We start from the raw sequence: 26425 nt of genomic DNA, 5'->3' as shown, positions 1-26425 counted from the left end.
GACAGAATTTCCAAAGATTTGCCCATTGGTTCTACACAGACAGTTCCTTCAAATAACTAAATTTGTGGATCGGCCTTGATACTGTTGTTGTTGGCAGTGATGATATTATTTAGTAGTAGTTTTATCAGATCAATATAACTGACCTGTCGGGTACAGGGGAAAAATCCCTTGTGTCCAACAGCATTGTGAGGTCATCTCCTTACCAAGGGCCATGTTGAGTTGTCTCTTGCATATTAAGAACAGTCTCTAGATCCTTGCTACTCAAACTGTGGCACCTGGACCATTGGCATCACCTGAGAGCATGTTAGAAATACAGAATCTCAGCCTCCTTCCCTCAGATCTACTGAATTTTATCAAGATCATTGAGTGATTCATATGCACATTAGAGTATGAGAAGCACTTATCAAGTTCATCTTCCTAGAGTTTGGTGTATTAAAAGAATACATCATACCCTTTCTTTAATATGAAAACTCAGGCTTAGGAAGACTTGGTGACATGTATTAACAATAGAACTTAGAACTTAAATTAATTTACATTTTATTAACCAGTTCTAACCCTTTCACCCGAGGTTTATGTTCTTTTTAAAGATTTTATTTTATTTATTTTTTTCCTTTTTCTCCCCAAAGCCCCCCGGTACATAGCTGTATATTCTTCGTTGTGGGTACTTCTAGTTGTGGCATGTGGGACACTGCCTCAGCGTGGTTTGATGAGCAGTGCCATGTTCGCGCCCAGGATTCAAACCAACGAAACACTGGGCTGCCTGCAGTGGAGAGCGCGAACTTAACCACTCGGCCACGAGGCCAGCCCTTAGGCTTCTGTTATTTTAAGGCACTGCCATGACTATTCTCCCAGGCCCAACTCATGCTCTTCCCCATATCCTATGGCAATCATTGGGTGGTCAATACTTTGCATTCAAAGCCTGGTGATCAATCTTTTTCATAATCACAGCATCATGACTGCTACCATTTATTAATGTCTAACTATTAGGCTCTTCATAGGCTCTACAAATACATGATCTCATTTCACCCTCCAACCAACTCTATGACACAAGTATTATTCTCCCCATTTTATAGATGAAAGACCTAGCAAGAAGGCAATGTTCATTTTCTCCACATTTTGCTCTCTCCTGTCTCCAGACTGTCCTCTGTCACCACAGAAGAGTCTATTTCCCCCTGTCCTTTAGCACAATCCTCAGTGTTCACCTTCAAAGTTTACACTTCTCATGAGGTCTTTCAGATTACCTCTGCCCGGCTCTCAGTCACTCTGATTATTTGTTCATCTACTCAGCACATATTTGAGTGTCAGTCTGGTGCCCCCATTGGCGCCAGGGCCATCATGTCACATGTGACACAGTGCTTGTTCCTCTCTCAGGAAGCTGAGGACCTAGCTGTGAGTGCACAGCATGCGATGGGAGCACTGACAAAGGATGCCTCAGTCATACCAATGACACCAATCTCCTCCTTATCTTTCATCTTTCCTTCCTCCCTAGTGGCATATGGCTTACTGTGTCACTTCACCCCTCGAGTTCCTTGGGTCTTTATAAGGCATTTACCATTTGAACTTAGATATATTCATGGGGTTGTTGCATCTCCTAAGTAGACATAAGATCCTCTTCCTTCATAACTCTTCCCAAACTAAGAGCAGACTATGCATTCTATTCCCTGAATGGGGGTGGGTAGGTGGCTAGTGCTGATGGCTGGATTTCTGCGCGGGCTATTTCCTGTGTAACCATAAGATCTACACAGTTCAGTTTTGGCAAATAATAAATTGTGACTCTGCCAACTCTAATTTTGTACATTGCTCCCCAAACAACCTAACTTCGATATGGCAAGGGCACTGGATGGAAGACACTTTCTCATCAGAACCCCATGCTTCGGAGTAGAGGTGACACCCTGTGAGTTTGTTCCTGTGAGTAGCTTGGTATTACCTCATCAGGTCTTCTAGAACATGCTCTGTACAGCAGGTACACTGTAGTGTTCCATGAATGTGTATTTTAAAGAAACTTTACTATTAATGCACAAACTCAAACTGTTTATTCAAATCTAAGTACCATGGTGGATTAAGGTACATTCTCTTTGTAAATCTGGAATTACCTAATAGAACAAATCTCCACAGCTGAACGTCTAAGAAGTAGATTGATCATTGCCCTTTCCTCACCTGGCTGCTGGGGCAGAGCTAACAGACTGAGTGTTTGAAACTGCCATGAAGGACAGCTATTGTCCCAAAGCAAACACTTCTCTATGTTCCTCTCCCAATGAGACTTTGCAACAGTGCTTCTGAAGTCTGCTGGTAAGCGGCACCAGCTTTGGTGGAGGATGTGTACTTCTCCTTAGCTGTTTCTTTTCTGTTACAGAATATGAGTTTATTCTGGGAGGAATGATACACACATGTGACCAGAAACACAAGGAAGGGGCTTCCTGCTCGCCAAGCTACTCAATGGAAGTTCTCTTGTGTGGAGACCATCCCGGCTGCTTCTCTCCACTAGCCAAACAAGTGCAGGGTGGGAAAGAGCGTTTTAATCCTGGTTTGCTATAGGACAATTCACGGAGCCTCTTTTACAGGAAAGCCAGATCTTTAGATGGCTTATGCCTGAAGAGCAGTAGGGTGATGGAAACTTGAGGTCGTGTTCCTGGATCGACAGAGGTCCAGCTGTCGGGGAGAGCCCAGGGTGACCCAGGCCTAAATACTTCAAACTAACAAATATAAACCAGAGTTAGCAGAACTTGGCTCTCAGTGGAAAATCTGCTTTCTTCTATTGGCATAAACTGAAAAGGAAGAAGAGAGCTCTGTGATCTCTTGTAGGGGAGGGACTCCAGTCTAGCTCCCCACCCCCACCATGTGAGCTAAATTCTGCTAATAGTAACCATGATAACGCAGCAGGAGTGACAAAGGAGTATTATGCACCATGCGGATAGTTGGTATAACCACAGGGTTAGACGCAGTAGAAATGCAATGCGATCACATATGGATAAATGTCAATTTGTCAATGATGATGAAGCAAACATGGAAACTGAGGAACACCAAAGAAAAACTGGTAATTTGTTCCATGTCCAGAGTAGTTTCATCCTTAGCTGGACTTTTCATAAAGCCAAAACTCACCATACTTCAGCATCAATTCAAAATGTGCTCAAGAGATTTTTGTATCAACCACAAGCATTATCTTTAAATGCTATAAGAAAAGCTTGTCTGAATTATAAAAATATAAAGTATACTTTAACACAAAACAAGGTAGCATTATTTTATTGATAGTGATAATACAAGTGTGGGATAAATGAAGTTGACAATGTATGATGAATATAAACCCTAAGAAAATTTGGGAAAGTACATTCCAGCCATCAAACATGTATGCCAACATGCCAAACAGCCTGCTATAAAATAAAACTAAAAAAGGGGTCATGTCTACTGATACAGTTGTCCTATTGGACAGAAACTTATAAAAACACACACAGAAAAATTAACAGGGATATATTTTAAATAAAAACACTGGAGGAAATTTTGAAACAGAGAAAAACAGAAGCAAAGCAATTTAACTTTTGGCCCTTGTGCTGGCTTGACACACGCAGCAGACAAGTCACTGACCCAGACCTCGGCCCTGTCTTAACAATAAGAGGTAGTAGTGTCAGACCTGCAATTTCTCTAGAAGACTTCTAGTTCAACAATGTCGTCAGCAGGATATAAGCCGTTAACATGAAGGACCCATACTCAAGGAACTTTCCACCCCAGTTTTCCAAAGCAATTTGCAAGAGAATCCTAGAATCACAAGGCTGGGAGAGATCATGAGGCTACACAGCACCAAGATGGGAAAGTAACAAGACCACCCAACATGGCATGGTATCTCTCCATCCTGTTTCACAGCTGGCAAAACCAAGGCACCAGGAGATGATGTGGCGAACTCAGAGGTACAGGTCCCCTCCTCAGTGGTAGTGGAATCCAGAGACAACCACAGAAGGTTTTCTGCGTACATTAACTTCATGGGTATATTTCTATAGGGAATACACTGAGGCGGTCTCCTCCCTTCTCGGTCTTGACAACTCAGATCATGATGCAAACACTGCTTAACACGTCAAGGCCTAAGGATTTGATGGCCCCACAACAGTATAAATTTGTGAGTTGATAAAATGTATTGCCATTTATAAAAGCTACTAAAAATTAGGCAATCCAATAGTCTACTTTTAAAAATTGTTTTACCCAGATTTGGAAAATAGAAGCATTTATGTCTATTATTAAGGCCAACATGGGTTAAAATTCTTAAGTGGTTCAGCTTGAACAGAGCGCGCATGTAGACTGATTCTGCTGCAGCAGAGCCCCGGGAGGCACTAGCTGCCTGCGACATGGCGCCAGAACCCTTCTTTCAGGGTGCTTCACTTACGGTCCCCACTGCTGGTTGATGTCTGCTCCTCTCTGCACAAGAACTGGAATCGCTTCATGGTGCTTATTCACAACAGCCACGGTGAGAAGAGGTCGATCTTCATCATCACTGCAGTTGGGATCTGCTCCCTGCAGCACATGGACAAGGACACCTGGTCACAACACCCTGCACTCAACAGCATCCAACTGCCATCCTTTTAGTCTAACAAACTTCCCTGATGGAACCAAACTGCTTTGAATCAAAAGAGAAGCAGGAACCCCAAGACCCAACCTATAACGGACAGAGCTGCCAAGTCACTCAAGTCCCCACAGAAGGAGGGGCAGGCACCCCTACAATCTCGCTTCTTTAGGTAACATGAAGGTCACACGGGGTCACAGGCTAGGGATTCTGTACGCTCTCATGCATGTTGTTTGGGCTCACATGCACTTTTCTGCCTATTTTCATTGCTATAAAAACTAGCAACAGGTAACAACTCACGTAAAGCTTTTGATTAGCCATTTAATCCATTCTCAGATTTTAAAGAAATGGCACTGTGACTATCACAGTATTGAACAGAACTTCCATATGAAAGAGACAGAAGCAAAACACCAGGTTGAAATCCCCAGGGAGACTGGCTCTTTTGGCTGCACTTACTTCGTCAAGCAGCTGTTCAATCACAGAGACTCTTCCTCCCCCTGTGGGTCCGACTTCCTTCAGCAGGAGCCTGTTTTCAGGCTGCAGGATTACAGAACGCGGTCATTTCCACTGCCACAAAATATTCGTACTGTCAGTCCCACTTGCCCAGGCTCAACCCTCGAGGCAAATGCCTCCTCTCCAAGGTTAAGTTCTGAGCACCGGGGACAGGTGAGCGTGAGCATGTGTGTTTGTGTGCTTGTGTTGTGAGTGTGTATACGTGAGTGTGTGTGCATGTGTGCGAGGTCTTCAACAGCCAGCAGCACAACTAAACACCTTCTACTGAGAGCACTGGGGCCCAAGAAGGGAGAAGGCAGAGCCCAGACCTCTACAACAGACACAGGACAGGGTTTGGTGGGACAAAGAAGGAAAGACAGTTCCATCCAGGAATGAGACCCACTAGAGCATGTCACAGCACCACCCTCACCCAGAGGGAAGGCCTTCATCCACTGGCAACTTAGGGGGCCCAAGGCTTTCTGCTGCTCCCTGCCCCGCCCACACACCCTCAGGGCAATCCCAGCATGCCCAGCCACCCACACAGCGACTTCAGGCCCACATACGTACCCATGCTGGGCACCCATGCCAGGCACCTGTGCTAATCAAACTAGCCCTTTATTTGTCAACATGACCTGACAACCAAGGATCAGCACAGATTTGAGATAAACCAAAAACAAGAAGAGAAAGACCAGCAGACAGAACTGACCCTGGAGGAAACAGGTGATTAACAGAACTGATGAGGACTTTAAAATAATTCTAATTAATAATTTTAAAGGATTTTGCCTCCATAAAATAAAAACACACTGTTATTAAAAAGGAACAGAAAATGAAAAGTATTCTTCTTCTTTTTCTTTTTTCTCTGAGGAAGATTTGTCCTGAGCTAGTATCTACTGCCAATCTTCCTCTTTTTGTATGTGAGCTGCCACCAGTGCATGGCCACTAACAGACGAGTGGTGCAGGTCCACACCAGGGAACTGAACCCGGGCTGCCAAAGCAGATCATGCCACACTTAACCACTAGGCCACCAGGGCTGGCCCAAAAAGTATTCTTCCATTTAAAAAAATCTCAAAATGTTAAGTAGATAGGCTAAATAGGACAGCTAAGGACCAAGGGGTACACATACTGTAAGGTGCCCCTTCTTTTCTTCAAATTTCTTGGTCTTGAAATTCTTTGTCCTCTTAACGTTTTCAGTGGTGTCTGAGGTGCTATGGCTGTAGTCACTCACTGGAATGACAAAGAGTAGAAGACCAAAGTGAAGCCCCCTGCCACTCTCCACATGTGAAGAGCCACTCCACCACCATGTCCCTCAGGAAGTCAGAAGGATCAAAGAGCTTTTACAGCAATTTCTATTTGATTAAAGCTGGCAGGAAGGACTCCTGAGCCACTCCTCTTGGTCCGGAAACCAGAGGATGGGTGGGAAGCAGGGCTATAGAAGGGGCTGCAGGCTTTAGGCCCCAAAGAGCAACCCCCCAAGTTTATCTCCCCAGGTTCTGTGAAAGATTTCCAAAGTCTCACCCCTGCCTGGGGAAGCCAGAGGAGGGAAATGCCTGGAAGGGAAACATCAGACGTCTGGGTTGGGCTGGCAAATTTTAGGCAATTCTCTGCCATCCTTGCCAAGTCAGTGTACTCCCGGTCAATTGTTTTAAAATCACTGGAAGGGTACAACTCACCGGAGCTCGACCTGCTGCCGAACAGCCCGTTACCCGCCTCGGTGACACTGCTCAGAAGGTGGTCACTGAAATTCACCGCCTTGTTGAGGTTAAGGTTCTGGCCAAGGAAAAAGTCAAACACCATGAATGCTGAGGCTGCTGCGTCCCAGCAGAAAGAACGACCTCCCTGGAGCCGGCTCCTCTTTCTGCAACGACAGCTCTCTCTACACAGACACGCAAGCCTGCAGCTTGGACATCCTTCCCGACGCCGCCCTCACTCACCATGAAGTTTGGTCCATTTGCCTCAGTCTGGCCCCTCCCCTCCATCACTACAGCCACGGCCCCTCCTCTCACACCAGGACCACTGTAACAACCTCCCAACAGGTTCCTTCCAGCCCATTTTCCACATGGGTGCCCTGGTTACCGTTACACATTTAGAAGTAACTGTGTCCTTCCTCTGCTTAAAACCCTCCTGTGTGTTAGAATTAAGATGGCATGATGGGGAGGCTCAGGCGGCAGTCTGAATCCTGGTTCTGTTACTTACTAGCTTAGGGACCTTGGAAGAAGCAAGTTGCTTAACTTCTCTGAGCCTCAATTTCCTCACTCCTGTAAAGTGGAAATATTATGATCTACCTCAAAGGGATGTTGTGAAAGTACAATGAGGTAAGACGGATGTCGTATAAAACGAAGATAGATGACATATAGGCCAGACCTGGAATCCTGTATCCACTTGTACAGATTCCACAGCATGGCCTCCTGTCCCAGCCTCACACGGCTGCCTACTCCTGACATAGGGAACCATTGCTACTTCCTGAACACCAGAACACACAGGCAGGGAAAAAACACATATTAAACCTGGGGATAATTACTCCACTTGTACTTGATAGACAGCATGTTGTAGATGCTCTTGGTGCCCGCCCCCCAGTTCTCCTTAATCGGTCAGCACAGCCACGCCAGCTGTTGGGTTGGCTGCTAACAGCTCGCAGCCGACCCTCTTCTCCAGCCAATGCCCTCAGTAGATGAGTGCTGCCGTGCCCTAGAGGTTATGTCCCTCCCCTCCTGCCTCAACTGGGGGCAGCTCTGTGGTGTGATTCATACTCCGGAGCTCCTCGTGGATCAGGCTACAGCTAGGCTTCATTTGCATCCGCCTGCTCACCCAGCCTCTTTCCCTGCCTTGTCCTGCATCCCTCACTCCCCTTCTCCTGAAGTACCTTCCTGACACAAGCTCTGCTCTAGCCACACAGCCAAAAACATGGCCTTTAGTGCTTTACTTGATTTCAAAGCACTGTCCTGTGCATTATCCCACTGGATACCCCCAGCCTCTCTTTGAGTTAGGCAGGGCCCACGTGCCTATACTAATTTTAAAGAAACTGTTAGCACTCTGCTGGGAACAAGGCCAGGACCTGATAAATGCTAGTTCCCCTCCTTTCCCTTGCCTTCTTTACCCATCTTCTCAATCCATTAATTATTCTTTTGTACATGCTTCTTGTCCAATGAAAGTAAAGCTGTCAATATCAATCAATTAACATTTGTCCTCACAGGCTCTGTGGCAATGTTCTAGTCACTATCTAAGAGGGCAGATCAAGGGAGACATGGCCCACAAAGTCTGATTTATTTTTTCTAAGCAAATAGGTCAAAGTACATATCAGCAAACATTTTTGTCTGTCACCTATACTCAGACTTCAGTGAGTATAAATAAGCCTGAGAACTAAAGGACCAATAGCGTGGGTGATAATTCCTGTCTTACTATATCTTTATGTGCCTGAAAGCTGGTTTCTCTGAGGTTTAGCTCAGTAATTGATCTAATTCTATGAAATTACTGGCCTACAGTCAAGTTTCATAATAGTTGAAACTGGTCCTTTCCATGGATTACACAGAAGCATCTCAATAAATTATAAGCTACAATTTACTAGTTCAGTCAATTCTCAAACGAACAACTTCTGAAGGTTTTACTCACTTTGTTTGAGACTTGAACATAATTCAGCCTGATGCTGACTTCATAGCCATCTTCATGGACAGTAGCAGAGATTAGCTTTTAAAAAAATATTAGAATTTATAACCTTGGGTGTGGGACTCATCGCCCTGAGCAACAGCCAAGAAATTCTGAGATGTTAAACTGTAAATTTAATCAAATATTTAATTAACACAAAAAAGGCAGAAAAAAGACAAACAGAGGAGGAAAAACTAGATGAAATGGAACACAAATAGCAAAATGGCCGACACAGATCTAGCCACATCTAAAACTCCATTAATTATAAATGAACTAAGTTAATACTCCCATCCAAGAGCAAAGACTGCCAGACTGAATAAGACAGCAAGACTCAAATTTATACTCTCTACAAAAGACACACTTTAAGATTAATCAAGCCACATGGCTGGATGTCATCACCTGGGAAAAGGTGTCCTGGGGGGCCAGGCCTTGGCAATCAAGGGCCAAGTATGACAGCTGAGCAGCTTTCTCTGTAAGTAGCGGGAGGAATTTAGATCAACCAGGGTTCAGCAAATGCTTTAGTAATCAGACAGTAAATATTTTAGGTTTTGTGGGCTATAGGGTTATTGACATTCTAGCACAAAAACACCTACAGACAATAAGTAAATAATTGAGTGTGGCTGTGATACAATAAAACTTGATTTACAAAACCGGGTGGCAGGCTGCATTTGCCCCACACGCCATAGTTTGCAGAACCCTGGATGAGGCCAAAGAATTAATAAACCACCAAAGGAGATTATCAAAGGAAAGTGAGCAAGACTTGACAATGACATAGTTTCAATATTGGCCTGTTTGGTGGCAGGGGAGTGGACAAGCTGATTTTTAAAGGTTCCTTCTAGCCTCATGACAAACAGAGGAAAAGGTCTTCTCACGGAGGTGTCTCTTCATAAGGGCAGTGTAGTGCCAGAGAAGGGGCTTGGGGCGAAGGGCCTGACAGACCCGCTTCAGATCCCACATCCCTCGAGACCCAGCACTGCAGTCTGCGGCGGGTCACCAAACCTCTCCGAGCCAGTTTTCTGGGTGTCAAATAAGGTTTATTCTGATTATCTACTGCAGTGTAAAAACCCACTCGAAACTTAGTGACATTAAACAACCATTTCATTATGTTCATGGATTTAGACGGGGCACAGCAAAGATAGCTGGTCTTCATTCCACGTGTCTGAGGCCTCAGCTGGGAAGACTCAAATGGCTGGAGGTGGCTCCATGTTTGGGAGCTAGAATGACCTAGAGTCTTGTCACTCATCTGTCTGGCTCCTGAGCCAGGATGACTCGAGGACTGGGTTCAGCTGCGGCTGCAGATGGGGGCACCTATCTGTCACCACACCATGTGGCTTGGGCTCCTCACAGCAGGGCAGCTGGGCTCCAGGAAGGAGTGTTGGAGGTGAGTGTGCCAAGCAAGAGGAAGCTGCATGGCCGTACAGGACCACACCCTGTGAGTCCCATACCATCACTTCCACTATACTCTGTTAGTCTAACAGTCACAAGCCTGCCAGGTTCAAGGCAAGGGGACACAGACTGTCTTTTGAAGGGAAGATTGTCAAAGAATTTGTGGTCATTTTTAAAAGAATGCCACAAAAGGAATACTCCTCTTTTGTAGGTTTGTTATGAGGGATAGAGAGGATGAGGACAATGCAGATAATGAGTGCATTGTTATAACTCTTATGACTACTATTGCTGTTAATATAGTGTGGGATTTAAGGGTACAATTTAGCTGGACCAGACTATTTTGGGTCTTTTAGCTCTGACCATCAGAATTTTCACAGCATGTGGCATCTAAAAGCATGAGATGTTCACAGTCTTACTGTCTTAGAGCAGGAGCCCAGAAGCATACCCTGAGACATGACTCATGTGTGAGTGACTCATGAAGGCAATGCTCGCAGGAGAGGACAGCAAGGAAGTGTGGAAAGCAGGCGGGAAAGGGAAAGGAGCCCAGCAAAGTGCAATTTCAGACAAAGCCCACAGAAGGTAACTTCAGTCTGATCCCACGGGACGCTCTGGAGTGGAAGTTCCAGGCAGGGTTCACCCACCTTTCCCATCCTGGGTTCTGCAATCAAGGCCCGGAATTCAGGGTTGTTCTGAGCATAAGACCTGAGGTGAGCAGAGATGTGATCCAACTGTTTTCTCCAGTATCCTAAAGAAGAAGAGAAACCCACCCACATGGATAATTCTTCTGAGGTTAAGAAAGAAAAATCCTAGCGTGGAACATGCATTCTCAAAGAGGTTCTTTTTCTTTGCCAAACTTTAAAATGGCTTTTACTAACTGAAACTTGATGTACTAGAATAAGTTCCATTTTTGTTCCCAGCTTCTTTTTACTTATGATTAATCATAGAATATTCTAGAATCTCAAAAGAACATATTTTGATTGCTGCACATAGCGCCTTTTTCTTTTATTCTTTTAAAATTAACCATACTGAGATAGAACTTATTAATAAAACACACCTGTGCTAAATGTACCCTTTGAGTTTTGGCAAGTGTATACATCCAAATCAATACATAGAACATTTCCACCACTCCTAAAAGTTCCCTTCTGCTCCTTTCTCGTCTGCATAGGGTTTAAAACACATTTGAAATAGTTGCCACCATTTAACTTGGGAGGTTTCACATGAGTCTAGATTTCTGGTTTCTCACGTGCAGCGGGGAGAAGCAGCAGCACTGGGCCCGCCTTCCTGCACAGGCGCAGCTGCCTGAGGCAGAGAGGTACTTGCTAGTTTTGGACAGGGCACGGGCCTTCCAATCAGCCACAGCCCCTGCAGACCCAGCTGCCTGCCTTTACCTTCTGGTTCTGCCCTGGTGGCACTTGCATCTGCATTGCATTTCACCTCATCACTTTACCAATGAGGAAACTAAACCCAGGAGCAATCAGGTGGCTTTTGCAAGGTCACCCAGCATGGTTTCATGGAAGGAGCACAGGATTTGGAGTTCAGACCAGCCTGCATTTAAATCCTAAATTTGCCATTTACTATTAGTTTAGTGAACTTGAGACAGACTTAAATGTCATTAGGTCTTACTTTCCTTACCTATAAAATGGGACTAAAACCTCCTACTTCATATGTTACTGTGGCATTAAATAAGAGAATCTAAGTGTCTTAGCTTGGGTTCCCTTGACAGCAGAGCCTGAGACAAAGACTTAGGACAGGTGGTTTCTTACGAAGGTGACCCTGGTAAGCACAAGTGATGGAGGAGTGTGAACTCCTCAGTACTCCCAAGTTGTACTTGCTTATGGATAGACAGCCTTCTGTGGCTCTAGAGAAAGTCTGAGGCAGCAAAGCAAAGAGATGTTGTGGCACCTCTCTAGCAATGATGTATGGAAGGGACCACCATGACTGCACTGAAATTGAGTGAGCTAAGGGGATCCAGCATGGTGCATCATGAGAGTCCACCATGAGTAACTGAGATGACACTAGAGATAACACTGACCTAGCACAGTACTTGGCACAATGTAGGCATTCGTTCCAAATATTTATGGAGTGACTACTATGTGCCATGCACTATTCTAGGGCTAGGGATACAGGGTGAACAAAGTTCTTGCCCTCAAGTAGCTTATATCCTAATGGCCATAGATAATATGGAAATAAATAAATATGAATGTAGGAGTATGTTGAACATAGGTTCTGATTAGGAATCTACAACACAACAGATGTACAATCCAAGATCAAATCTCAACTATAAAAAAGCATCAAGAGAGGACTTTGTGGAAAGGCTGGACTGGGTGAAGGGGGTCCTTTGGAAAGGGTCGTTGTGACTGTAAGTCTTCCTTTGAGGGGGTGAGGTCTGCTCCCTTCTACCTGAAGATAAAAGAGGGTGTTCTAGAGGACTGCCTTCTGCTATAGAAAACTGAGGACCAGTTTCTATTATCTGTTGCTGCCAAACAAAACACCCCAGGACTCAGTGGCATAAAACATCAACCACTTTATTGCTCACACTTCTGTAGGTCAAGAATGTGATAGTTGTCAGCAGGGATCACTCATCTCTAACCCACATGGTGTTAGCTGAGCCATCTCAGCTGGGACTGAGGGATCCAAGATTATCTCACCCACATGGCTGAGGCCTCAGCTAAGATGGCACAAACTGCTGGGAGCTGGCTGGGCTGGCTGGACCCTCTCTTCTCATGACTGCTGCATGCACCTGATCAAATGACTGTAGCCTCTGTGTTGGCTATTGGTTGGATTGTCTCTGTTTCCTCCATGTGGCTTCTGTCCTTATTTGGTAATCTATCCTAAACTTCTTTGCTGTCTTCCTAGGGGGTAAGTGGAAGCTTTCAGCCCTTCTAAGGCCTAGGCCCAGAACTGTCATGGTGTCTCTTCTATCACTTTCTATCAGTCAAAGCAAGTCACAAGGCCAGTCCATATTTGAAAGGAAGGGAAATAGCCTCTTACTCTTGAGCGTACATAGGGATGGGAGGAATCATTCTGGTCATCTCTGCAGACAACATACCACAGGACTGATACTACACTTAGGCCTGGAAGAGCTCAATCTGACTCCCAGTTGGGAAATCCAGAGGGCAAGAGAAGAGCTAGAGATGATCAACTTCTGGCATGGCATCCTGAATTGCTCAGCAGACCTACTCCTCAGTGAAACTATAAAATAAAAACCATTTAAAGTCTCTGGAAATGCTTATAAGGATATACAGAAAATTAAGAAACATTTAATGAAGGAAAGGTACTAAAACTCAGAACAGTGAGAGTCTGCAGTGTTTGAACCATGACCCACTCCCTCCCTCCCCTCTCTCAGGGAGCATGATGAAAACTTCACTCCAGATGTGTGTAGCCAAGAACATAGGGCTCCCTCTCCTCCCAGCTGGAGAGTTAGAGTATCTTCTCAGGATGGACAGAACTTCAGAATTTCTCATCCTACCCCAACTACCTGTTGTAGAGACCAAGTTCTGGGCAAGCGTGGTTGAGAGTGGGGGCTCCCTTTTTTGGCCTACCTGCCATTCATGGGATGGAGGCTCTACCTTGGGTCAGGTATACTGAGAATAGTGGAGTCTAGATCACCTTCATCCTGGCTTATTTGTAAACCAGGGGTCCCATGCTAGAAGAGGCAAGTCAGGAAGACCAGAGGTGACAGCTGTACTCCCCTTCACTGAGCCCAGCTTCTGAAGAGGGGTCTCATTCTGAGAGAAACATGCCATTGTCCCCACCTCCTGATCCAGAACATTGCTCACATATTTCGCACAGGGAAGAGGGAGGCCATAAAACAGAGAGCTTCAAATCTCCATAGGAACTTACTCCATTTGCAACAGAGTGTGGGGAAGTTCAAGCCTAATGATGCTCTTAAAACAATGGATGGTGTGGTAAAAAGCAATTAAAAGAAGACTGGTAAATTCACTAGAGATATGAGTTAAATCATACACTGGCAAGTTTAACACAGAGAACCAGAGAAATAAACAGCTAAGAAGAGGTCTCCTGAAGTCTGAAAAATATCTCAAACACTGACCACAAAAACTATCCCTGTAAAGAATCTCAAATTTAACTGGATCAGTCTGTAGAGCAATTTATGCCCCAGAGCATGGTTGAAAATAATGGAGCAATAGCCAGCAATAAGTAGAACTTAACGGCCAACTGTGGTTAGGGAAAGAGACAAAGAGAGCCTCACCAAAACCACTATCATCCTGGGATGACAGGGTGCATGGCCAAGACTTCACTCTCCAAGGAGCAACATCAGAAGCTTCCCACTGGAGGAGCAAAATAGAGTTCACTAAAATGACTCAGCTAGTCATTAAACAGACAAGCAAATAACAATAACAAGCCTGGAGAGGAAGTCAGTACCCAGAGTTGCTACAATATATTATTTAAAATGTCTAGTTTCCACAAAAAATTATGAGACATGCAAAGAAACAGGAAACTCTAATCCACCATACACAGGAAAAAAAAAAGCAGGCAGCAGAAACTGACTGTGAGAGTGATCATATGTCAGAGATTTAACAGACTTCAAAGTAGTCATTATAAATACGTCCAAAGAATGAAAGAAAACTATGCATGAAGGAGAAAAAGAATGTATTATGATAATGCCTCGTGAAATAGAGAATATTAATAAATACATAAAAATTATATAAAAAGAGAACCAAACAGAAATCATGTAGAAAAAAAAGTACAATAATTAAAATTAAAAATTCACTAGAGGGGCTCAAAAGTAAATTTTAACTGGCAGAAGAAAGAATTAGCAAACTAAAAAATAGATTGATAGATATTATGCAATGCAAAGAACACAGAGAGCAAAGAAAAATAAACAGAGCCTTGGAAACTGTCAACAAGCATACCAACATAGGCTTAATGAGAATCCCAGGAGAAGGGACAGAGCAAAAGTAAGAAAGAATATTTGAAGAAATAATGGCTAAAAATTCCCAAATTTGATGAAAGACATGAATTTACACATCCCAGAAGCTCAACAAACTCCAAGTAGGATCCATACCAACGTACATTATACTCACACTTTCAAAAGACAAAAACAAAGACAGACTCTTGCAAGCAGCAAAAGAGAAGTGATTCATCACATACAAGGGATCTGCAGTAGGTTAACAGCAGATTTCTCACCAGGAATCATGGAAGCCAGAAGATAGTGGGATAACATATTCAAAAGGCTCAAAAAACACAACCGGTTAACCAAGAATCCTATACCCAGCAGAGCTCTTTCAAAAATGAAGGCAAAATGAAGACATTACCAGATTAAAAAAAAAAAGAAAGAATTCATTGATAGCAGATGCATCTTACAAGAAATACTAAAGGAAGTTCTTCAAGCTAAAAGCAAACAACCCAGACAGTAATGTGAATCTACACACATAAAAAAGCAAAGAGCAATGCTAAAGGTAACTATGTAATTAAAAAGACATTATAAATGCATATTTCTTTTTCTTTCTTCTCTTAACAAACATTAAAAAAAATTGTATTAAACAATATGTAGAAGCCAGCCCAGTGACGCAGTGGTTAAGTTCGCACATTCCAGTTTGGCAGCCCAGGGTTCGCTGGTTCAGATCCCAGGTGTGGACATGGCACTGCTTGGCAAGCCATGCTGTGGCAGTTGTCCCACATATAAAGTAGAGGAGGATGGACACGGACGTTAGCTCAGGGCCAGTCTTCCTCAGCAAAAAGAGGAGGATTGGCAGCAGATGCTAGCTCAGGGCTAATCTTCCTCAAAAAAAAAAAAATTAATTAAATAAAGTAAAACCTAATATGTATATAATTGTAATATTTGGCCTATAACATACAGAAAAGTAATATATTGGACAATAATAGCACAAAGGAGGTGGGTGGGAGCAAAGCTTTATTGAGCTAAGGTAACAACTCCAGGCGGTAACTCAAATCCACAGGAATAAATGAAGAGAACTAGAAATGGGAAAAAGAAGGATAAGATAACAAAAGCCCTAAATACATAATAGCTCTTTCTTCTTTCAGCATCTTTAAAAGACATAAGGTTATATGCAATTATAAATGTAACTGTTTTGGGGGGTTTGTAACATATATAGATAGATAAGTATTATTGTTATACTTATCTATCTATAAAACCAGTAAGAGGGACTAGAGCTATATAGGAGTAGCATTTCTATATCTCATGGGAATTAAGTTACTATAAATCTGAAGCATATTCTGATAAGATGTATAAGATAAGCCCTAGAGCAACCACTAAGGCAACAACTCAAAATATATAGTGAAAAAATCATTAAAGAAATCAAAATGTTACATTAGAAAATATGCAAAACAAAAGAAAGCAGTAAAGGAGAAACAGAGGAACAAAAAGACACTTAGAAACATTTAGAAAACAAAAAGTAAAATGGAAAACATAAATCCAACTTTATCAACAGTAACATTAAATGTGAATGGATTAAACAAGTCAATCAAAAAACAGAGATTGTCAGACCAGATAAAAAATACAGAAGACACACTTTAGATTCAAAGATACAAACAGATTGAAAGTAAAAAGATGGGAAAAGATACATCACACAAACAGCAACCATAAGAAAGCTGGAGTAGCTATACTAATACCAGACAAAATGGATTTTAAGACCAAATAAATGTTACCAGATTTAAAAAAAAAAGGGACATTTTATAACGATAAAAGAGTCATCAGGAAGGTAGAACAATTATGAACATGTATGCACGTACTGAACAAGAGATCACCAAAATATGTGAAGCAAAAATTGACAGAAATGATGAGAGAAATAGACAACTCAATGATAATAGCTGCATGCTTTAATACCCCATTTTCAAAATGAATAGAACAACTAGGCAGATCAACAAGAAACAGAAGACTTGAACAGCACTCCAAACCAGCCAGACCTAAGAGACATCTATAGAACACTTCACCCTAAAACAGCGGAATATATATTCTTCTCAAGCACACATGGAACATTCTCCAGGATAGACCATATGTTAACCCATATCAAGTCTCAATAAATTTAAAGGGATTGAAATCATACAAAGTATGTTTCTAATCACAACAGAATGAAACTAGAAATCAATAATGGACAGAAATTCAGGGAACTCACAAATATTTGGAAATAAAGTAACACACTGTTAAACAACAAATGGGTCAAAAAAGAAATCACAAGAGCAATTTTTTAAAACTTTGTTGAAAGAAAATGAAGACACGACACACTTAAACTTATGGGATGCAGTGAAAGCAATGCTCACAGGGAAATTTATAGTTGTAAATGCCTACTTTAAAAAAGAGAAAGATCTCAAGCTGCTGCTGGGTCCACGGTCTCTGGCACATGGGTCGGTGCAGGGGGCGCCCGGACTTCCCGTGGACGTGCTTGGGGACTGGCTGGAGCTCCAGCACCCAGCTCTGTGGCCCGGGTGGACGCTCCAGGGTCCCGCACTCCCCCAGCAGGGAGGGCCTCTGCTCGCCATTGGCAGGGAGGCCCCGCCCAGCATTGGGAACACCAGGAAGCTCCCTAGAGCAGAATTCCCCACAAGGCAGCAGCTTACCAGCCACCACCAGGCTCACAGACTCTGGCCATGTCCCAGATGAGGCAAGGGGCTCCCAGAGATCCCGTGAGAGTGGAGTCGGGCAGAGTGGAGCTCCGGTGAAACGGCTACATAGCCCAGGGGGGAACTCCAGGTTCCTACAGCAGCCTCAGCGAAAGCCTCTGCACAGCACTAGTGGAGAGGTCCTGACTGGCAATCGCAAGGCGGGAAGGCCCTGGGGCAAAAGTAGCACAGCTAGGTGAGCTAACGACAGACTGCAGAAGATACCCATAGCTCTGCTGTGACCTATAGTGGACAAGTATGATCTTGTGGGCTCTGTCAGGGACAAAGCTGTGATTATAGGTGATCCTGCCCCCGGCTGCTGGGAAAGCCCACAACACCACTGCAGACTACAAGGAGGGAGCGTGTCTAAGTGGGCTGCAACAGTAGCCACCAGCAGCCTGAGGCCCCTTGCGATTGCCCCCACAACTGATGAGGGACCCCACAGGACCACTGTGACTATGAGGAGGGGTCCAGGTCCAGTCAGTAACAGCTGACAGGGTTCCTGGTTGGTGCAGTCTAAACAGCTGCCCCCCTCCACACCAGTTGCAACAAGTGGAAGCAGAGACTAAACTCTATCTCTATGCAGAGGCACAAATCCATGCCATCAAGCAGTATGAAAAAATATATTAAATCTCCAGAACAGAAGGAAAATGATAAGCACCCAGAAAACAATCCCAAAGACAATGAAATCTATAACCTAAATGACGATGATTTCAAAACTGCCATTATTAAAAAACTCAACGAGTTAAAAGAGAATTCAGATAGACAACTCAATGAGTTCAGGAGCTATGTCACAAAAGAGCTTGACACTATAAAGAAGAGCCAATTAGAAATACTGGAGATGAAGAACACAATGGAGGAGATTAAGAAAAATCTGGACTCTCTGAACAGTAGGGTCGATAATATGGAGGACAGAATTAGCAATTTGGAGGATAGGAATATAGAAATGCTGCAGACAGAGGAGGAGAGAGAACTAAGACTAAAAAGAAATGAAGAAACTCTCCGAGAATTATCTGACTCAATTAGGAGATGCAACATAAGGATTATAGGTACACCAGAGGGAGAAGAGAAGGAGAAGGGGGCAGAAGGCCTGTTCAAAGAAATAATAGCTGAGAACTTTCCAAACTTGGGAAGAGAGATGGAACTTCATGTGACAGAAGCCAATAGTTCTCCAAACTTTATTAACGCAAGAAGACCAACCCCAAGGCATATAGTAGTGAAATTAGCAAAAGTCAATGACAAAGAGAAAATACTAAGGGCAGCCAGGCAGAAGAAAATAACTTACAAAGGAAACCCCATAAGGCTATCAGCAGATTTCTCAGGAGAGACCTTACAGGCTAGAAGAGATTGGAATGAAATATTCAAAACTCTGAAGGACAAAAACCTGCAGCCAAGAATACTCTACCCAGTGAAAATATCCTTCAAATATGATGGAGAAATAAAAACTTCCCCAGATAAACAAAAGTTAAGGGAGTTCATCGCCACAAAACCTCCTCTTCAAGAAATGCTCAGGAAGAACCTCATTCCTGAAAAATCAAAAAAAGGAAAGGGGTTACAAAATCCAGAACAAAGGAGATAAGCAGAAGGACAATAACACAAAGTAACAGCTCTCCATCAGGACAAAATGCAAAAGAACCTGAAAACAAGTGATAAAATGGCAACAGTAGGCCCCCACGTTTCAATAATCACTCTAAACGTGAATGGATTGAACTCTCCAATCAAAAGGCACAGAGTGGCAGGATGGATCAAAGAACAAGATCCAACAATATGCTGCCTCCAGGAAACACACCTCAGCCCCAAAGACAAACACAGACTCAAAGTGAAGGGATGGAAGACAATACTCCAAGCTAATAATGAACAAAAGAAAGCAGGTGTTGCCATACTTATATCAGACAAAGTAGACTTCAAAGCAAAACAGATAAAGAAAGACAAAGAGGGGCAGTATATAATGATAAAAGGGACACTCTACCAAGATGACATAACACTTATAAATATATACGCACCTAACACAGGAGCACCAAAATTCGTAAAGAAACTATTAACAAAACTAAAAGGAGACATCAACAGCAATACGGTAATAGTAGGGGACCTCAAGACCCCATTAACACCAATGGACAGATCATCCAGACAGAAAATCAACAAGGAAATTATAGAATTAAATGAAAAATTCAATCAGATGGACCTAATAGATATATATAGGACACTTCATCCAAAAACAGCAGGTTACACATTCTTCTCAAGCGCGCATGGAACATTCTCAAGGATAGACCATATCTTGGGAAACAAAGCAAGCATCAATAAGTTCAAGAGGGTTGAAATAATATCGAGCATCTTTTCTGATCATAATGCTATGAAACTAGAAATCAACTACAACAATAAAGCTGGGAAAGGGCCAAAAATGTGGAGACTAAACAACACGCTACTGAACAAACAATGGATTATTGAAGAAATTAAAGAAGAAATCAAATATTATCTGGAGACAAATGAAAATGAAAACATACCATACCAAATGATTTGGGATGCAGCAAAGGCAGTCCTAAGAGGAAAATTCATTGCAATACAGGCTCACCTCAATAAGCAAGAAAAATCTTACATAAACAACCTCAAATGACACCTAATGGAATTAGAAAAAGAAGAACAAACAAAGCCCAAAGTCAGTAGAAGGAGGGAAATAATAAAAATTAGAGTGAAATAAATGATATTGAAACAAAAAAGACAGTAGAAAGGATCAATGGAACAAAGAGTTGGTTCTTTGAAAAAATTAACAAAATCGACAAACCCTTAGCCAGACTCACTAAAAAAAGAAAGAGAGAAGTCTCAAATAAATAAAATTAGAAACGAGAGAGGAGAAATCACAACAGATACTGAAGAAATACAAAGGATCCTAAGAGAATACTATGAAAAACTATATGCCAACAAATTGAACAACATAGAAGAAATGGATAAATTCCTAGACTCATACAACCTACCCAAACTGAATCAGGAAGAAAGAGAATCTGAATAGACCAATCACAAGTAAAGAAATAGAAACAGTAATCAGAAACCTCCCCCAAAATAAGAGTCCAGGACCAGACGGCTTCTCTAGAGAATTCTACCAAACATTCAAAGAAGATTTAATACCTATCCTTCTCAAACTATTCCAGAAAATAGAGGAAGATGGAGCACTCCCTAACACATTCTATGAAGCTAACATCACCCTGATCCGCAAACCTGACAAGGACAACACAAAGAAGGAAAACTATAGGCCAATATCACTGATGAACATAGATGCAAAAATCCTCAACAAAATTTTGGCAAACCGAATACAGCAATACATCAAAAAGATTATACACCATGATCAAGTGGGATTTATACCAGGGACACAGGGACGGTTCAACATCCGCAAGTCAATCAATGTGATTCACTACATTAACAAAATGAGAAACAAAAACCAGATGATCGTCTCAATAGATGCAGAGAAAGCATTCGACAAGATCCAACATCCATTTATGATAAAAACCCTCAATAAAATAGGTATAGAAGGAAAGTACCTCAACATAATAAAGCCCATATATGAAAAACCCACAGCCAACATCATACTCAATGGACAAAAACTGAAACCCATCTCTCTCAGAACAGGAACAAGACAAGGGTGCTCACTTTCACCACTCTTATTCAACATAGTACTGGAGGTTTTGGCCAGAGCAATTCAGCAGGAAAAAGAAATAAAAGGAATCCAAATAGGCAAGGAAGAAGTAAAACTCTCGCTGTTTGCAGACGACATGATCTTATATATAGAAAACCCCAAAGAATCCATAGAAAAACTATTAGAAACAATCAACAACTACAGCAAAGTTGCAGGGTATAAAATCAACATACATAAATCAGTAGCATTTCTATATGCTAACAATGAACTAACAGAAAAAGATCTCAAGAACTCAATCCCATTCACAATCACAACAAAAAGAATAAAATACCTTGGGATAAATTTAACCAAGGAAGTGAAAGATCTATACAACGAAAACTACAAGACCTTCTTGAAAAAAATTGACGACGACATAAAGAGATGGAAAGACATTCCATGCACATGGATTGGAAGAATAAACATAGTTAAAATGTCCATATTACCTAAAGCAATCTACAGATTCCACACTATCCCAATCAGAATTCCAACGTCATTCTTTACAGAAACTGAACAAAGAATCCTAAAATTCATATGGGGCAACAAAAGACCCCGAATTGCTAAAGCAATCCTGAGAAAGAAGAACAAAGCTGGAGGCATCACAATCCCTGACTTCAAAACATACTACAAAGCTACAGTAATCAAAACAGCATGGTACTGGTACAAAAACAGATGCACAGATCAATGGAACAGAATTGAAAGCCCAGAAATAAAACCACACATCTATGGACAGCTAATCTTTGACAAAGGAGCTGAGGGCCTACAATGGAGGAAAGAAAGTCTCTTCAACAAATGGTGCTGGGAAAACTGGACAGCCACATGTAAAAGAATGAAAATCAAGCATTCTTTTTCACCATTTACTAAAATAAACTCAAAATGGATCAAAGACCTAAAGATTAGGCCTGAAACAATAAGTCTTCTAGAAGAGAATATCGGCAGTACACTCTTTGACATCAGCTTCAAAAGAATCTTTTCGGACACCATAACCCCTCACATGAGGGAAACAATAGAAAGAATAAACAAATGGGACTTCATCAGACTAAAGAGCTTCTTCAAGGCAAGGGAAAACAGGATTGAAACAAAAAACAGCCCACTAATTGGGAAAAAATATGTACAAGTTATTTATCTGACAAAGGGTTAATCTCCATGACATACAAAGAACTCACACAACTCAACAATAAAAAATCAAACAACCCAATTACAAAATGGGCAGGGGACATGAACAGACATTTCTCCAAAGAAGATATACGGATGGCCAATAGACACAGGAAAAGATGCTCATCATCACTAATCATCAGGGAAATGCAAATCAAAACTACACTAAGATATCACCTTACACCTGTTAGAATGGCAAAAATATCCAAAACCAAGAGTGACAAATGTTGGAGAGGCTGTGGAGAAAAAGGAACCCTCATACACTGTTGGTGGGAATGCAAACTGGTGCAGCCACTATGGAAAACAGTATGGAGATTCCTCAAAAAAGTTAAGAATAGAAATACCTTATGACCCAGCCATCCCACTACTGGGTATCTATCCTAAGAACCTGAAATCAGCAATTCCAAAAGTCCCATGCACCCCATGTTCATCGCAGCATTATTCACAATAGCCAAGTCATGGAACCAACGTAAGTGCCCAGCAACTGATGATTGGATAAAGAAGATATGGTATATATATATATATATATATATATATACAATGGAATACTACTCAGCCATAAAAAAGGACAAAGTCGTCCCATTCACAACAACATGGATAGACCTTGAGGGTATTATGTTGAGTGAAATAAGCCAGACAGAGAAAGACGAACTCTGTATGACTCCACTCATAGGTGGTAGTTAACATATGGACAAAGAGAACTGATCGGTGGTTACCAGGGGAAAGGGGGAGTGGGGGGAGGGCACTAGGGGTGAAGTGGTGTACCCACAACATGACTAATAATGATGTACAACTGTAATTTCACAAGGTTGTTAACTATCATAACCTTAATAAAAAAAAATAAAAATAATAAAAATAAAAATAAAAAAATAAAAAAAGAGAAAGATCTCAAATCAAGACTTAAACTTTTGACCTTGAGAAACTAGAAAAAGAAGAGCAAACTCAACATAAAGTAAGAAGAAAGAAGGAAACAATGAAGATTAGAGTGGAAATGAAAAAAAATAACAGAATAGAAAAACAATAGAGAAAATCAACAAAACCAAAAGTTGGTTCTTCTCTAGATCAACCAAGAAAAAGAGAAATCACTCAAATTATTAGAATCAGAAATGAAATAGGGAAATTAACATTAACCTTACTGAAATAAAAAGGATTATGAAGGAAAACTATGAACAACTGTATACTAATAAATTAGATAACTCAGATGACATGGACAAATATCTAGAAATATATAAACTACCAAAACTGACTCAACAAGAAATAGAAAATCTACATAGACCTATAAGAAGTAAAGAGATTAAATTAGTAATCAAAATTACCCATTAGACAAAAATTCAGGCCCAAGTGGCTTCACAGATGAATTCTACCAAACATTTAAGGAAGAGTTAATATCAATTCTTCATAAGAATTTCCAAAAAATAGAAGAGGAGAGAAAACTATAGGCCAGTATTATTCTGATACCAAAACCAGACAAAGACATCACAAAGAAAGAAAACTGAAGACCAACCTCTTTTATGAATATAGACATAAAAATCTTCAACAAAACATTAGCAAACTGAACCCACAAACCTACAAAAAGAACTATACAACATGCCTAAGTGGGGTTTATCCCAGGAATGAAAGGTTGGTTTAACCTCTGAAAATCAATTAATGTAAAACACCATCAATGGAATAAAAAGCAAAAATCACATGATCATCTAAATATAGGCAGAGAAGCATTTGACAAAGGCCAAATGCTTTCATGATAAAAAAATAAAACATACTCAAAAATTAGGTATAGGAAGGTATTTCCTTCATTTGAGAAAGGGCATCTATGAAAAATCCACAGATGATATCATACTTAATAGTTAAAGACTGGATGCTTTCACCTAAAATCAGGAACAAGACAAGGATTCCTGCCTTACCACTTCTATTTAACATTGTACTGGAGGTTCTAACCAGGGAAATTGGGTAAGAAAATGAAATAAAAGTCATCCAGGCTAGAAAGTAAGAAGTAAAACTATATTCACAGATGACACGATTTGTATATAGAAAATTCTAGGAATCTACTAATGAACTATTAGAACTAATTTTAGAAGTTCACAAAGTTGTAAAATATAAGATCAATATACAAAAATACACTTGCAGCAAACAGTCCAAAAATAAAATTGGGAAAAGATTCTATTCACAATAACATCAAAAACAATAAAATATTTAAGAATAAAGTTAAAAAAAAAAGAGATACAAAACTTATAGTCTTAAACCTACAAAACTCTATTGAAGGAAATTAAAGATCTAAATAATTGGAAATACATCCCATGTTTTGTGGATTGGAAGGCTTAATATTGTTAAGATAGCAATACTCCCCAAACTGATCTGTAGAGTCAACACAACCCCTATCAGAATCCCAGTTAGCCTCTTTGTAGAAATCGGCAAGCTGATCTTAAAATTCATATGGAAACTCAAGGACCCAGAATAGCCAAAAGAATCTTGAAAAAGAGGAACAAAGTTGGAAGACTTACACTTCTCAATTCCAAAATCTACTACAAAGCAACAGTAATCAAAACGGTGTGGTTCTGGCATAAGGATAGACATATAGATCAGTGCAATAGAATTGAAAGTCCAGAAATAAACCCATGTATCTATGGCCAACTGCCTTCTGACAAGGGCACCAAGACCATTCAACAGGGAAAGAATCATCTCTTCAACAAATGGTACTGGGACAACTGGAGAGCTGCCTGAAAAATAATGAAGTTGCACACCATATACAAAAACTAACTCAAAATGGACCCAAAACCTAAATGTGAGAGCTAAAACTTTAAAAATCTTAGAAGAAAAGATGGGGTAAATATTGGTGACCTGAATTCAGCAACGGATTCTTAGATATGACACGAAAAACACAAGCAACAAAAGAAAAAAAATTTTGACTTAAAATTTAAAACTTTTGTGCTTCATAGGACATAGAAAAGTTCAAAGACAACCTACAGAATGGTAGGAAATATTTGCAAATTCTATATCTGGTAAGAGTCTAGTATTCAGAATATATAAAGAACTCTTATATCTCAATAGCAAAAAGACAAAAAAAACAAGTTAAAAAATGGACAAAGGGTGCCAGCTCCTCGGCATAGTGGTTAAGTTCAGCACACTCCGCTTCGGTGACCCACGTTTGTAGGTTTGGATTCTAGGCATGGACATACACCACCCGTCAGCCATGCTGTGGCGGCAATCCATATATAAAGTGGAGGAAGACTGGCACAGATGTTAGTTCAGGGCAAATCTTCCTCAGCCAAAAAAGAAAAAAACTGGACAAAGGATCTGAATAGAGAAAATATACCAACATCACATGACCAACAAGCACATGACCAACAAGCACATGAAAAGATGCTTAACATCATTAGTCACCAGGGAAATGCTAATTAAAACCATAATGTAATACCACTTCACACCTACCAGGATGACTATAACGAAAAAGATAATAACAAGAGTTGGCAAAGATGTAAAGAAATCGGAACCCTCATACAGTGCTGGTCAGAATGGAAAATAGTGCCGCCATTTTGGAAAACAGTCTGGGAGTTCCTCAAAAAGTTAAACATAATGTTACCATTTGATTCAGCAATTGCACTCCTATGGATATAACCAAGAAAAACGAAAACACGTCTACAGAAAAACTTACACATGAATGTTCACAGCAGCATTATTCACAACAGCCAAAAGGTAGACAAAACTCAAATGTCCATCAACTGATGAAGAGATCAACCAAATGTCATATATGCTAACAACAGAATATTATTCAGCTTTAAAAAAAGAATGAAGTACTAAAACATGCCAAAACATAGATGAACCTTGAGAACATTATACTAAGTGAAAGAAGCCAGTCACAAAAGACCAGATATTATATGCTTCCATTAATATGAAGTGTCCAGAAGACGCAAATCTGTAAAGACAGAAGGTAGATTTGTGGCTGCCAAGCACCTGGGAGAGGAGGTGTG

The 26425-nt window shown here is 41.2% G+C and overlaps 1 protein-coding gene across 7 annotated transcripts in view; it reads right to left on the bottom strand.

Moving 5' to 3' along the window:
* The window catches only part of DZANK1 (double zinc ribbon and ankyrin repeat domains 1), an 88826-nt gene that overhangs the window by 5446 nt on the left and 56955 nt on the right, over positions 1 to 26425 (bottom strand). For 3 of the 7 annotated variants that reach the window (XM_046679103.1, XM_046679105.1, XM_046679104.1), the window contains exons 14-19: positions 10705 to 10808; positions 8645 to 8719; positions 6709 to 6805; positions 6162 to 6262; positions 5003 to 5083; positions 4370 to 4497 (exon numbers count right to left, since the gene is read on the bottom strand). In XM_046679103.1, coding sequence (XP_046535059.1) covers positions 4370 to 4497; positions 5003 to 5083; positions 6162 to 6262; positions 6709 to 6805; positions 8645 to 8719; positions 10705 to 10808 — 586 coding nt within the window. Of the gene's footprint in view, positions 1 to 4369; positions 4498 to 5002; positions 5114 to 6161; positions 6806 to 7042; positions 7499 to 8644; positions 8720 to 10704; positions 10809 to 26425 lie in introns of those variants that run through there. The other 4 variants (XR_006891125.1, XR_006891124.1, XR_006891123.1 and 1 more) reach the window with 4 other exon arrangements.

The sequence above is a fragment of the Equus quagga genome, chromosome 12 (genome assembly GCF_021613505.1).
Source record: "Equus quagga isolate Etosha38 chromosome 12, UCLA_HA_Equagga_1.0, whole genome shotgun sequence".
Lineage (NCBI taxonomy): Eukaryota > Metazoa > Chordata > Mammalia > Perissodactyla > Equidae > Equus > Equus quagga.
This window is presented reverse-complemented; position numbering and strand designations above follow the sequence as displayed.